General features: G+C 39.8%; 1 protein-coding gene across 10 annotated transcripts in view; it reads right to left on the bottom strand.

Annotated features, from left to right (window-relative positions):
* Positions 1-5,156: 5,156 nt before the first annotated feature.
* Positions 5,157-14,303, bottom strand: part of EBF3 (EBF transcription factor 3) — a 120,041-nt gene continuing 110,894 nt past the window's right edge. For 5 of the 10 annotated variants that reach the window (XM_050898599.1, XM_050898600.1, XM_050898602.1 and 2 more), the window contains 4 exons: positions 13,930-14,107; positions 12,541-12,726; positions 11,935-12,132; positions 5,157-5,286 (listed from right to left, as the gene is read on the bottom strand). In XM_050898599.1, the coding sequence (XP_050754556.1) occupies positions 5,255-5,286; positions 11,935-12,132; positions 12,541-12,726; positions 13,930-14,107 (594 nt within the window). In that variant the 3' untranslated portion in view covers positions 5,157-5,254. Of the gene's footprint in view, positions 5,287-11,934; positions 12,133-12,540; positions 12,730-13,929; positions 14,108-14,303 lie in introns of all 10 variants that reach the window. The other 5 variants (XM_050898604.1, XM_050898605.1, XM_050898606.1 and 2 more) reach the window with 3 other exon arrangements.

Genomic DNA, 14,303 nt, shown 5'->3' with positions numbered 1-14,303 from the left:
TGATACGCACCAACTTTTAAAAACTTTTTATTACTCGTGGGACTTTAGGAACGTTCCTCCTTCGTATGCTTTTGTAGAGATTGTTTGCATACCCTGACTCCAGACTGGATGCTTTCTCTTCCTTTTCCTGTAAAACTCAGGGCAGTACATCGTATAATGACAAGTGACCAAAAAAAATCAATTTGTAATCTGATTTGAGGGTTTTGATTTCCTCTGATGAGTTTAAATTTCATTAAAAGCAACCTTATTCGAACATAAAAGAACTCCTTGAAGGGTAAAACAGGGAATTGTCTCAAAGAGTATAAAGAATCTAAACGCTTTTGTGCTATTTATTCACGGCATTAATTGTGAGGTCCAACAGGCAGTGTCGGTTGGCAGATGCGCCGTTATCGGCCCCGCGATCTGCACGAGGAGGGGAAAAAAAGCACAAGGGCTCACATTCAAAAATCGTTCTTTGGCGTATTGACACTTTAGTTATCAACAGCCCTTATTATCTGCTTAGCGGCGGATCGCAGCTTGCTGGTGACATAATAAGCTACAAATCACTGATGAGGCCTTTCTGCATTCTCCTAATTGTGTGTATTCTCCAGAAAAAAATTATCGTTGGGCCTCTTGTCTTGATGAGAAATTGACATTTTCTGGCGGAGCCTGGCGAGCACTATGTGGGGAGATAAGACTTATAGTTGTTTTAAAGGAGTGCAGCCATTCTTTCAGAGGCCTCTTTATTGCTCGAGTTGACCCACTTGATGAGTATGGATTTCATGAGGTCTTTTTCAGCATTTGAACTATAAAAGGTTCAGAATGACACCACCCCTTATAGACAAAAGATAACCTTGCCCTTTGAATATATTGATTCTTTATTAACTAGGCTGTTTAATGCAATGAAATGAGGCATTAGATTGAAGCCTATTTCAAGTGCTTTGAATAATCTTTAAAAGCTTGAAAGACTTTAAAAAGCTGCCCTGCAATAATTGGCATATACTTTCAGAGACTCTATTCCTTCATTTTGATTAAGGAATTTTTATCATCTTCCTATGTCTAAACTCACTATAGGCTGACACAACATATTTTCTCGCCAGGGCTATTACCAAGTCACAGATAGGGATGTGTCGTAGGTGGTGGATTGCTCTAGGACTTGTCGTTCCTAGCACAAAATGCATGGGTTTTCTTCTTTTGTATTTTCTTTGCATGGAAAGTTAGACGAACCATTTAGATGCTCATTATTCAAACCTTTGAAATAAACCTAAAAGGAAAAGCGCCAGTAGGCATCATGCAGACTTTCATCCCTATAAACCATCTTATTTTTTTAGTGGGATGCATCTGATTATGCCACCGTTTAAACACGATACACAGATACATACTCAAAAAGTGGAACAATTGTGAATGCATAATAATAAAAATCCAAAGTGCTCTATATTTTTAACATATGTTTTCATCAAACGTAAAAACTATGGAAATACTGGAGAAGAAAGGAAACATAGTTAAATATCCCAGTTCTCCTTCTTTGTAAATTGTAGCTACAGTAAGCTGCACCTTCTCCTCACACTCCATTTAACTGCGGAAACACGGGGCGACGAAGGAGAGTCTCCGGCACACGGCGTGTCATTTGGCAGTATATACACATACGCAAGCACATACATTTACTTTGCAGCTCGGAGTTGCTCAGTGCCCTCTTGAAGTTGTCAGCAGCCCTCTGGTTAATGACAGGATAAAACTCCCATAATGAACTCCCCGGCTTTACCGGGATAGGCACTTGCGTTGCTCTGCCTGCTCTGCACGCAGCCAGACCCGCGTTCCTGTACAAAACCCCTTTTTCTGGTGGCTGTGGTCACACACAACCATGCAGGCACACACTTGGCATCTGGGCTAGGGAACTCAGGGCGGTACTTCAGGCTTAGCATTGTACCTGTCTCCCACGAAAACACCCTCCGACTCGGAGGCTGAGTCATGCCCACCTCAGTGTATTTATAGTTCCAGTACATTATATGTACATCGCACGTACTACAGTCCAGAGGATGAATATTTGTGTTCAGCATTATAATTAGCAAAAGCGTTTGCTTCCTTATCAGCATTTAAAAGACGAGTACGTCGACCTTCGGTGTCAAACGCTGCATGGAAAATTTGGGTTGTGCTATGTTTAAAATAACTTTTCCTGTTTACAGACTTTTACAATAAGATATTAAAATAGAAAAAAAAAATTACTCTACTGTTACCTTCACTTTACAAAAAGGGTGTCTGAAGCACAGTTTTGGTTAAACGCTTCACCAAGGCTGAGCAACAAGTCATTGACGGGCTGCGGAGCAGAGGTCTCCTTCCTCATCCTCCTCGGGGGCTGCCTGGGCTGGCTATCCTGGGGCACCGAAAAGCCCACGTCAAGCACTGTGCTTTTTCTTAACCAAGACATAACTTCAAATTCTTCCATTTAGAAATGAAACCCCCAGTGTTGCATTTTTTTGGTTTGTGTTTAGTCACTTTTTTTAATAATCAAACCAGATAAAATTACTAAAAATGAAATTCACAGACAAGAAATACTTTAATTAAATATTGTGTAAAATGAACATTTTTTTATACAGTTAAATATATGAAAAAATGTACAGATAAAACAATCTTATTGTAGGGTCTTTAACAGTAAAATCTACCATTTAGTGAAGCTTTCCGTCTGGAGACAATGAAGCAATGAGTGCATTGACTAAGTAATCTAAAACACAAACAGATTGCATTTATGAAGAAACTTGCAAACTTTCTTAACATGTACACGTGACCTCTTCTTTAGAGCAAAACCTTACTTAGACAAAATATAACGGAGGCAATTCAGTTCCAAAGTGACTTCTCAGGCTTTTCCACTTAGCTAAGCCTTATTCGTTATCACAAAGGAAATGCGCGCGGCATTTATCAGCTGTGATACGCTGTATCGTTCTTTTAAATCCTTTAATAAACGCTTTACTAAAATGTGCATTTTTGCCCAGAAAGGAAAAAAAAAAAAAAAAAAAAGAAGATCCCTCCTTTTTGGTTAAAACTTTAATTCTGCTGCAGTTTGCAACATGTTTTGCAGTGCTGCGTTTGCAAAGTATTTAGTGCAAAGTAAAAAAAAAACAAAAACTCCACGTTTCTCTCTATGGATTTGGCACTAACAGCCACGATATACGACGGAGGTCATTCCAGTTTAAAAAGTACAGTCATCTACGGGTCTATTACAAAAAGTTCCATAAAAAAACCAATAAACCTAAATAAACAAACCCCAAACATTTAAAAATTATGTATGATCCTGATTTCACATGAAACCTTTATCTTTTTTAAACAGTGCAGGGTTCGGGAGAATGCAGAGTGCAGCAGAAAATAGACACATAAAGGAGTGATATAATTGTACACCAGGTTTGTGCTTTTTTTCTTTTTTTTACACCAGAAATCATCCAAATGAAGTAGTGATTAACAATTGTGGTGTAAGCCTGTGATAAAACAGCACAAAAGTTCTTCAAAGAAGTTCACTTTTAAGGCATCAGAGAAGTTAATGTGGCAAACGTTTTAATTAAAACATCAGAAGTGAATTTATTTTAAACTTTAGGCCTCTGAATTTTTCCAGTAAACACAGTTCAGCTATGTGGCAAAGTCATGGGTGGCAGCTAAAAATGACTTTTTACAATCTTTTTAAAAAAATTTAAAAAATTAAAAAAAGAAAAAAAAAAAAGAAGAAAAATAATGCAACCACAAAATAGATTCATCTTTTCTGTGGCTGTATCACATGCACATATTCTACTAGTATTCATTACAGCCATGTGGCACAATTTTGATTTGACTATACAACAAACAACTTTTTTTTCAAAATTATTTGTTCTGATAACTTAAAAATAATATAAAAATAAACAATGAATTTGACTTTTCCTCAAAAATAAAAAAAAAAAAAGGATGGAAAGTCTAAATAATAGCAACTTTATGAAGTACAAATGAAATGTACGGACACTAATTTATTTAAAAGAAAAACATGAAGGCAACGGTTCTTGGCTTAATGCTATTCTCAGCATCACAATACCAGGCCATGACAAAAACCAATACATACAAGAAAAAAAAAATGATGAAAAGCAATATACAAAATTTCAAAGATAAATACAATATTTATAGTTGATATGTTACAAAATAAATTCCCTTAGTGACTGCAAGTGTTTATGTGAAAGAAAGTGTTGCAATGAGTAAGACTATTTTATTCCTTATAGGCTTCATAAGGAATAAAATTTGCTTTTCTAAATATTTAAGTGGATCTGAAAAAAATTCAAGACAAGTGTATAAATATTTAGCTACAACTTTGGCAAAATCACAAAAGTCTACAATTTTATAACCACATACAAAACACATTAGGGAAGAAGGATCTAGAAGTCAAAAGGACAATTTTCTGGTACAAGAAACATAGACTTCACAGTAGCCTAAGAATGCAATAGTATACAGTGCTAGCAAAAGTTGAAAAAATGTTGCAGATCACACTTGCTTAACAGGAAGCTCTAGCAGTGGAAGTATATTTTTTTTTTTTTACCAACAGACAGTAGCAATTTTTTTCTCTGTCAGTGTGCTTGTTGAAGGCAAGAGAATTCAATATCAAAGTTACAATTTCTAACTACAATAAGTTACAAAGTTCCATTTCATTAAGATGAAGTTAAGCAATGATAAACCCTCCCGCGCCCGCCCCCGTGCCCCGGTTTTCGTTTTTCTAATCATATATTCATCCTTTTTTTTTTTTTTTCCAGTTTGATGGCTCATAACCTCCTTGGCCCCCTTTTTTCCACCACAAAAAAATATTTCACATTATAGAGATACACAACCATTGTGAATCTAGTTATGAGTACAGAAAAATGTTCGGAGGCATTTTTCATCAGTGTTTCATGATAATCAAAATGGTGCATCCACAAAGTTTCTCCCAACACATAGCAAGTACTAGACATAGCCAAGACGTAATCAGAAACTTTATACAAAATAGGCGTCGCTTTTTCCTTATTCTTCAGGACTGAGAAATGTGAAAATATGAGAAAAATTCAGTCAATAAAATGGAATTGTTCATGAAGAAGTAGGTTGTTTGCATGTAGATTCTTAATAGTTTAAATAAAATCTTTAAACAAAGTCTTTTTTTTTTTTTTTTTTTGTAGCATTTCGATTTGTTGCTGATTCTGTGTGAAGATACTGTTTCCATCAGCATGTCTTAATATACTAAACTTGTCCCCTAAGCCCATCCTCTGAAGCTTGGTGCTACGGTAGGTAAACAAAAGTGACTTTACATTGGCGGGACTACAAGCCCAGACATAGCTAAAAGAAAAAGAGAAGAAAAATCAGCCGTTATTAGCACGCTTGTGTAAGGCACATCTGGTTCAAAGCGACCGCAATGCTCAGCACCGGCCGGGAGCGGGATGGGGCAGGTGGATGCGGACCCGGGCTCCTTCATGCCCCGCCAAAGCATCCTCTGACCGAGGGACCACCGACACGCGCCTTTCCCAGCGGAACGCTCCGCAAGGGCTTCACCTCGCGAAAGGAGGCTCCGAGCGGGTTTTTGTGCGCAGAGCATCCCGACTCCCAGCCGCGCAGCATCTCTCCCAGCGCGGGGCTAAGAGCGAGGCGGGGGCCGGGCTCCTGAGAGCTGAGGAACAACACGGTCTCTCCTGGTTGTGTCAGGCATCCCTCGGGGACATCCCCGCAGCGGGAACCCCACCAACCACCGCTTCGTGCCCAGACCTGGCACCTGGGCAGAAAACCTCCATTTCCACGATGGTACTTTATGATAACAGCGGGGCTGAGCAAGCTGAGGACTCTCTAAGACCAAAGCCAAGGACCCTACACCTGCTCTCAACGCTGGAGACCAAGCGCTATACAAAGGCAAGAGATTAATACCCCTGACCAGCCATCTCCTTGTTTTTTCTAAAAGATAAAGACTGAGATGCCAACTACTGCTTTTTTCCTAGTTAACTCTTTGGTAGAAACATAATTTAGACAGTCTTTAATTTTAGTGTTGTTTAATTTTTGCCATAATGATATTTCTCATTAATTTATGTACAACAGATATTAATAAATTTGTTCGTGTAGTGATGTGAACTTCAATTTCTCAGTTCATTAATTTCAACAATATTAATTTATTTCAGATTCGCTGTTACAGCTTTACGGTTTGGAAGAGCTGGGTACGTACACATTTCATACGTAACACAACCTCCTACAGCAGCCAGCAGCGTGGTCTGCACAACCACAATTGCTCCAGCAGCTGCGACCGGAGCCCTTGAGCGGCTCTAGGTCCCACAGGCGCCGTAGGCAGCTGTGCGAGCTGATGCGAAGGGCTCGTATGGGACTATATCTCTCTAAAACACATCTCAAGTGATGCTCTTGAAACAGGTTGAAGTTTTCCAACCCAGCTACTTTTTTTTCCCCAATAAGATGTATCAAATATGTCAAAATTGAGACGGAAGTTACAATTTTGCATAGTTTATAATACTGCATGTTTGAAACCTGAACAGCGACCGAAGTTACAAAACTTAACCGGAGAACAGTGCGTATATTGGCAGAGACCCTTTCTACCCAAAACATTTAGTTTCCCTATCATGTTTCCACTAAATCTCCTGCGCTCCGCACCACGTTAGCCCGGGCCAGCAGATGACCTAGCTCCACATCTAGACCTGCCGAACCACGTGCTCTCAGGTTGACTTCAGTCAGCAGGAAGCCTGGCACCGCGTCAGGCAGCCCCGGAGAGGTTTGGTTACGTGGGGTGCACCTGAACTGGGGGAGGCGGGAGCTCCTTTTGAGGTGCTGTTATGCCGCAATACAACCATCAGATGCCCTGGACATCAAGATCACCTCAAGTCAACCCAAAATATAGGGTCTTTCTATCGTTTCTGGTTCAGGTTCAGCAGGGATCCATCATCGCGCTCTATGTTGAGGTGATGGTGAGACGTAAAGGCTACGTCTCGGAGCCAGCACGAGACACGCTCTGCCAGCACGCTAAGCAAAGTGCCAAAGTCCAGGACTGATCCGGACATTTGCTTCTTCAAAGAACAACTTAGCAGAAAAAAAGTCCAGATTTTTCTTCCAGAGGTTGTGTGCATAAATACCTTAATAAATAGCACATCATTATTTGGTACTAATACCCTGCACATCCTACTCACACTTTTATTGTAATCTCATGTTTGGCTTCTGCTGTGTGAAAATTTAGGTTGTCTGCTGCATACTTTTCTGGGGAAAAAAAAGCCTGAATTCTTTAATTTAAGCGATTTAGCCATTTTTGTTGAATTCTATCTGTGGCACAGTGGGTCGGGGGGTGGAAAATTGGTGCTCCAGACATTTATTTCACTATTTATTTTAGTAGCAACGTTTGACAATTGCGAATTTCTGCACTATGTTTCCTGCTGTGCAAATTGATACCAAATGCCTTCTTAAAGAAAAATGGGGTGGCTAGTTTTTTAATAATAATTTTAATAGTTTCATCCAGGGGAAGACCAGAAAATTAAGCAGGATGCAATTTTAAAAGAATATAGAGAACCTTTTGCTCTGCATTGCAGTCATAAAGCTTAACCAGAGAGCAATATCTTTCACAATCTATAAAAAGTAAATTACAATTGAAAACCAAATTTTGAACACATTGTACTTCCAACTTTGCAGCGAGCCAGCACTTTCTCACTAAAAAATTTATTTTGTACCTTAAATGTCCATTGTTTTAAACAGGAAAAAGCCCTCTGCCCTAAGGAACCCATACGCCAGCGTCCTGCTCTTGAAAAAAATGTGTAAGTACTTAACTCTCTGATCATAGACTATGCAATGGAAGTCATACAGAGTTAACAAGATTGTGGCTTTTTGGATAAGGCCCAAAGGCCTTTTTCTGTAGGCTTACTCACAGGAGTGAGTCATAGCCACAGGACAAGAGAGAGAGGGGTATCTCCTCTGCGAGCTGCAGCTTCCGAGTCTTGACCCTAATTAGGGTATCAGTTGGCCGAGGATGGATGCGCAGCTGACATGGCATACGAGTGCAGCAAGGAAGAAGACTACACGTTAGCTCTGGCTGGCGTTGCCTGCACGCTGACCTTTCTGAGATTTCCCCAGATTGTCTTCTTTTTTATTCTTTTTCTTTTCTTCTTAACCTCTGTCTTGGATCTCTTTAGGAAAAAAGTGAATCCCCTTGTTGGCTATAGACCTCTCCACGTTCACTCTGGGGCACTAAGTCCCAAAATGCAGTGGCTTTTGGGGAGCATGCTTACTAGCAGCAAGATCTTGCTTCTAGTGTGGTGGGCTCAGGTGGTCCTGATGCTTAGGGTGATGTTACCGCAAGCCAGAAGTTAGAGCAGCTCTGCCTCTGTTTTATACTACGTTAAGAGACAAAACAGTCCATCTGAGGTCCAGATGGAGCTTCATAGTTCTGCCCCTGCTTTCTCACCATCTTAGATGTACCAAGAGCAGCATTTTTTCCACAGGCAGACAAATCCTACAGTGGTTTACTCAGCAAGGATTGGTGCAATTAACCCCCAAATCGCTGCAAAAGGACTACCCATGTCTGCAGGGTGGTTACATGTTGGGTTTTGCCATGCTTTCACCTGACTCTGCCTCTGCGCAGTGCTAACAAACCTTCATAGGAAAAACTGGGCTGCCTGGCCCCATCGTGTTGGTGTGCGATGCCTTGCCACAGCGGGGTCAACCAGCTTCCCTGGAAACTATCCAACTGCCTTTTATTTCAGAACAGAGCTTACGTGGGGAGAGGTAACATAACAAGCAACGAGAGAGAGGATATCCTGCCCTGTGATTAAAAGAGCACGTCACCCCTTCTTATCCAGATTCATAAACTGCAGGATTTACCTTAGATACAACAACAGTGACCACGAGCTCTTACTTCTATCTTGCCTTGCCTAAATGTATGTGACCACTCCTAACGGTGCAGCCTCCTCAGCTGCCACTCAGCTCCTTCACATCCCACTGTATAATGAGGCTCTGTACTTGAAGATGACCGAAAAACTTTAGCTGCATCGGACTGCAGCTCTTGAATTCCATATTTTAATTTAATGTAGAAAATGTGCTGATCTGAAAACTCTCGAGCTGCTTGTACAGTGTTCAGAAAGCAACTAATTAAACTTTTAAAAGGGCTCAATGTCAACAAATGACTAACAAAATAGGAGGAAGGAAGCAGAAACCCCCTAAATAACTGTACAGGTAAAATGCAGTGTAAATAAGTATCTATCTCCTCCATTGCTGGCTTTTCTTTATGATGTCTCAGGAAGGAAACATATGACAAATTCATCCCTGTCTTGCCACTCAGTTCTGGCTGCAATTCAATTCAAGGCACTGGTTGAGATCTGTGAGGACAGCTGGGTGAAGTGTTGTCAACCTGAAGCCTTTCGTGAGTTCAATCTGAATTAACTCAATAGCTTTGGTTGGAAAAAATGATGGTGCCTCTCTGCTGTGATGATAAAGGAACTCACCAAGGATATGTCAGATGCAATTTGGTTTTCTCCTCAGCCCAAGGGGACCTGAACCCACATATTTTACCTTTCGCTAGAGTACCCTAACTCTCACGATATGGAGCATCACCTCGTGGTGCCGTGCTACTTTGCGTAAATAATTCAACTTTTTGTCACGACCCTGGAACTCAGTGCTCTGATTACCAGACCAGAAAGACGTTCTTGCTATTTCTCTGGGTCATTTTGCTCAACACAAAATGATTCCGTTTAGCTGCTTCAGCTGGGTGAGGAAAACATGACAATTTTATATTTTTTTTTCTTTTTTCAACACTTCTATTCATTTTCAGTTTGGCTGCTGAACCAAAACCTGAAGTTTCTGCACATCCCTACATCAGGATACCTCCGTGTTTCAGAAATTTGAGTGCTCGGAGGGGTAGGGCCAGCCTGGTCTCGGGGCACCTAACCTAGAGCTTTAGCAACACCCGCAGCGGGATGCTGGGCTTCGTCAGGGATGACACCAGGTCTGCTGCTTGGATTGCAGCATCCTAAAATCAGGGGTTGAAGGTTGATTCAAAGTCGTCTACCGGGTAGTTATACAAAAAGCATTTTGCACCTGAGGATGAAGAGGTATGGTGACCGGGGGCTTGGGGAGGTGCCAAGGGAGATTGGGTGCTCGGTGCAGGCATTTAGCCTGCCCAGTTCTTCTGAAAACCCCACTTTGCAGTAATCTAGACCTTTTAAGCACCTGAAACCTTGAATATCTGATGGGAAGCCCTTTATTTACATACTGAAATTACAGCATTTTAGATCATTTTAATTTAGATCTTTAAATAATTTTATTTTTCAGTGTAAATCAATATCAACAAGTTAATGAGAATATATATATAAATACATGCTACAGAATAGCTACAGAATAGCTGCCTCAGGTCTGAGCCATGTGTTACCACATTATTTTTATTTATTTTTATTTTTATTTTTATTTTTATTTGATTTGATTTTATTTCAATATTTACTTTTTATGCTAGTGTCTTTTTATAAAACGAGGAAAGTAGGACACTGGATTATTTTATGAATGGATAATCTTTTCTAAGAATATTGCTTATACCTGGTATAGTTTTCTACTTACAGTAACATAGTAAAGCTTCCACTAAAGACATATGTAATGACAAAAATTGTTATTCTAATTATCCTTTTCTTTAACATCCATCCTACAATAAGATTTGCGTAGCTGGATCCTCAGCCCTTCATTGACCTGAGTGCATAATAAGCTCTCAGATGCTTCTTTGGGCCAAGAAGTTAATAACAAGCTACAGGGACACCCATTTTGAGATCCTGGGATCGAACGGCCTGGATTTTTGGTGGACAGGCAGTTCTGTGGGATTATGTCTCTCCAAAGTGCCTTAAGCTAGATACCACAAAATGCAGGTGTCCAGAATTAGTCTGACAAATCAAAATATCTGTCTTCATCTGTTTGCCTGCGAGTGCTCATCATATTACGAATATCATGGTAATACAAAGAATAAATAATTCTGCTCTACCTACATCTTAACTAAGAAAGTCAAGAGGAGTGACGACCTCCGAGGTAAGAGTGTCTGCAACCCTTTCTGATTTCCATGGGATTTGAAGTGCTTCAATTTACTGCACTGTGCAGCCAGGCTCAAGATTTGTAAAACAGAGGCAAACAAACCTTTTCAACGATTCTAATGCATCTGACAAGATTATCTTCTAAATGTTAAAATATGCCATAAAAAGGAAGACTTCTTTGTTCATAGTTTTATTCTTCCACCAAACGTAGGCTGTATCATAATTCCTCCTGCCCCAGTCCCAGCAGGTGACCATGGAAATTCTGCAACTGATTTATAAATTGTTCATTACACTACCCACATGAAATCACACAGATTAAAAAAATGCAGAAGCTTAAAATTGCCTGCCTTAATTAAAATATTTAGTTGTTCATTTAGGGAAGTAACCACTCTAACACCACAGTAAGAGAGTGAGTTGGGACCAACAGAGCATGCAAACTCACTACACAAGCGGCTAGCTAGTCCAAGGGAAGGTTAGTTCACTGAGTAAGAGCTTAACCTGATTTACACTAATTTGCATGTTTTAAAATAACTATGGCATCCTATGTAAAACAGGAAATCACACCACGTTACGCTGGAATGCTGCTGGTTTTAAACATCCACAGAAATGTGTTCAGAAAACGTATAAACGCAAGGAGTACATGAAACCTCCAAGAAGCACTCAGGGATACAGTCTTACTTTCAAATTTAAGGCACGAACACCTAAGGGGAAATGCCCGAAAAACAACTAGTGTTTTCTCTAATGTAAGTATTAAAAATGAACTAAGATTTGCTTAAAATCTTAGCATACCATTCACGCTAACCTATTTCTTCTCCTGCTTTTGCATCACTATGAGAGCACCAGAAACCTAAAAATATAGCGAGGTACCTTTCTCCAAAACAAACGATCAAGGCTTGAGTGTATGCACCAAAAAAGCAATACACAGAAAATCGAGAGAGATCCAGCTCACCTTGAAGTCCATTTCCATTTGCACTGGTGCAAGATGGTGGAGGAGAGGCTTGGGGCCTGACAACGGGAGCAAAGGCGCTCTTTTGTTTCACTGCAGAGATGACATTGGCAGGTGAGAATGAGAAAATGCCGTGTGTACTGCTACAGTTTGAAGGGAGGGTGACCGAAGAGGCTGCCATGGTAGGGCTTGACGGCACTACTGCAATAAAGCAAAAATAATCAGGACTCAGATTGAGGTTTTCACGGCAAACACGGAAAAAGAGAGTGATAGGGCCTTGCCTCTTAAATATATATATATATATATAAAAAAATATATATAAAAAAAAAAAATGAAATGCCTTGGCTTGGCCACTCTCTGGATAACAGGCAAACTCTTTTGTGTTGGACTTTTGTTACAAATTGTGCAGTCCAATTTTTTTTTCTATCTGAGATTGTATTATGGCACAAACAGATCAATTTATTATATTCATTTTTACGTCCAGCCTCCAGAGTCACCCCTCCTTTTATCCAGTAGCTCACAATATAGGAAATCAAAACAATGCAAGTATTTGATTTTGTAGTAAATATGAATCTATATGATGATGTGTTACCAAAAATAGACACTTACTGCCATAAGGAGAGTTAGCTGAGGAGCCATTAAGAAATCCAGGGGAACCTGGTACACCTAGATTGGGCATGCCGGCATTGCCATATCCATTCATGCTATTGCTGACTGTGTTGTAATTGGACTGCTGAGGAGTACTGCTGGGAACATATCCTCGCGGGGAAACACTGCTTGTGTTGCGACTGTAACCTACTGTGTTAGAAACCCCCCCACCCCAAAAAAATAATGTTATTTTATAATATAGACTTAGGGCTGGGGGGTTTCCTCATGCAGCATATATTACACAGTTTTAATTGATTGCACAGCTTTGCTCTGAGTTGTCTCTTACTGCCCTATCAACTCTTGCAGTTTGAGATAACCTTATCACGCCAACCCTACTTAAATCATCTGCGAGCACTCTATGTTGTCTCTCCTCTTAGCACAGACAGCCAACAAAAGCTCTCTTCGATCCAGCTGTGTCAGGTGCCTTCACGTTTGTCTTTAGGAGCAATTATCAACAGGCTCGAGTCCCGCTTTGTACCAACACACTGAATGAACTTTCAGCCTCTCCAGACCTTCAAATGCCATAGCTGACAGGAAAAACTTTTTTGTTGCAGTGATTTACTTTAAAAGGCTGTTTTGGGGTCTTCATTTTATGATTGATATTTTTATACTAACAACAAGCTCGTACTTTGTAAGGTGTAGCCATCGGTGGAAACTAATTCAAGATCAAGTACAGAATTTTATAAGGCTTATTAGCTTGGAAATGCATTAAAAGACAATCTTTTTAGAAGAGGAAACATAGCAGAATCAGGATTTTAAACAACAATTTGTTCCTATCTGAGCAATCAATTTAATAATTATGTTGCAAGCAAAAAATACGGGTTTGAACGTATCTAATAACCCTGTTTCCCTCCTTTCATTAGTATCAAAGTTAATTTTAAATGCAATATGCTACATGCATTTTCAATTACAACAGGTAAATTAAATTAACTATTACTTTTATTAGTAACATATATGTCACACATGCCTATAAACAAAGTATTTTAAAATCACAGACATCAAATTAGATTTATCTGTGTAAATATTCCAAAACCAGGTGGAGATACCTAGACATAATTATTTTATAAAAAACATACACGTCGTATATTTACTGTGAATAATAAAGAGCTTTCTACGCTTTGCCAATTTTTTTTTTTTTCCACTGGAGATGTTTTATGATAACAGAAAATGAAAGAACAGGAAGAATTAAATATTACGAGAAAGTTAAAGACGGCATTTCATTACACGATCAGACATATGACTACGGGGAGAAAAAGAGGTAGAACACAGCGGTGACATCAGCTCGTATTAATAGGCACTGGCCAAAAGCAGTCAACAACGTGAAGGATTAACTCTTGAAATCCCACATACCTTGGTCGTTCGCTTGTGATGTTTCGGAAACATTAACGGCGAGCTGGCTGCTGAAGGAGTTCACTCCCATCATGCCAGTGTGAGCAGGAGTGTTGGCTAGAGTGGGGATCTGGTTGTGATTGCGTGGCACACTGTATAACGCTTCAGCAATGTCAGCTGCTCGTTTCAGGATTATTTCCTATAAGGACAGAAAATAAGCACTGACAACTAAGAAACTGATGTGCGCAAATATTCCAAGTTGCAATAACGTTAAAATTTACAGAAGAGATTCATGTGATATTACAGTAAGGGTGGGGATTTTGCTGCTTGTTTCAACTGCACCTTCTGCTTTCCTTCCTACATACCAGAGCACTATGCAATTTCACGTCAGCACA

The sequence above is a fragment of the Gymnogyps californianus genome, chromosome 6 (genome assembly GCF_018139145.2).
Source record: "Gymnogyps californianus isolate 813 chromosome 6, ASM1813914v2, whole genome shotgun sequence".
NCBI lineage: Eukaryota > Metazoa > Chordata > Aves > Accipitriformes > Cathartidae > Gymnogyps > Gymnogyps californianus.
This window is presented reverse-complemented; position numbering and strand designations above follow the sequence as displayed.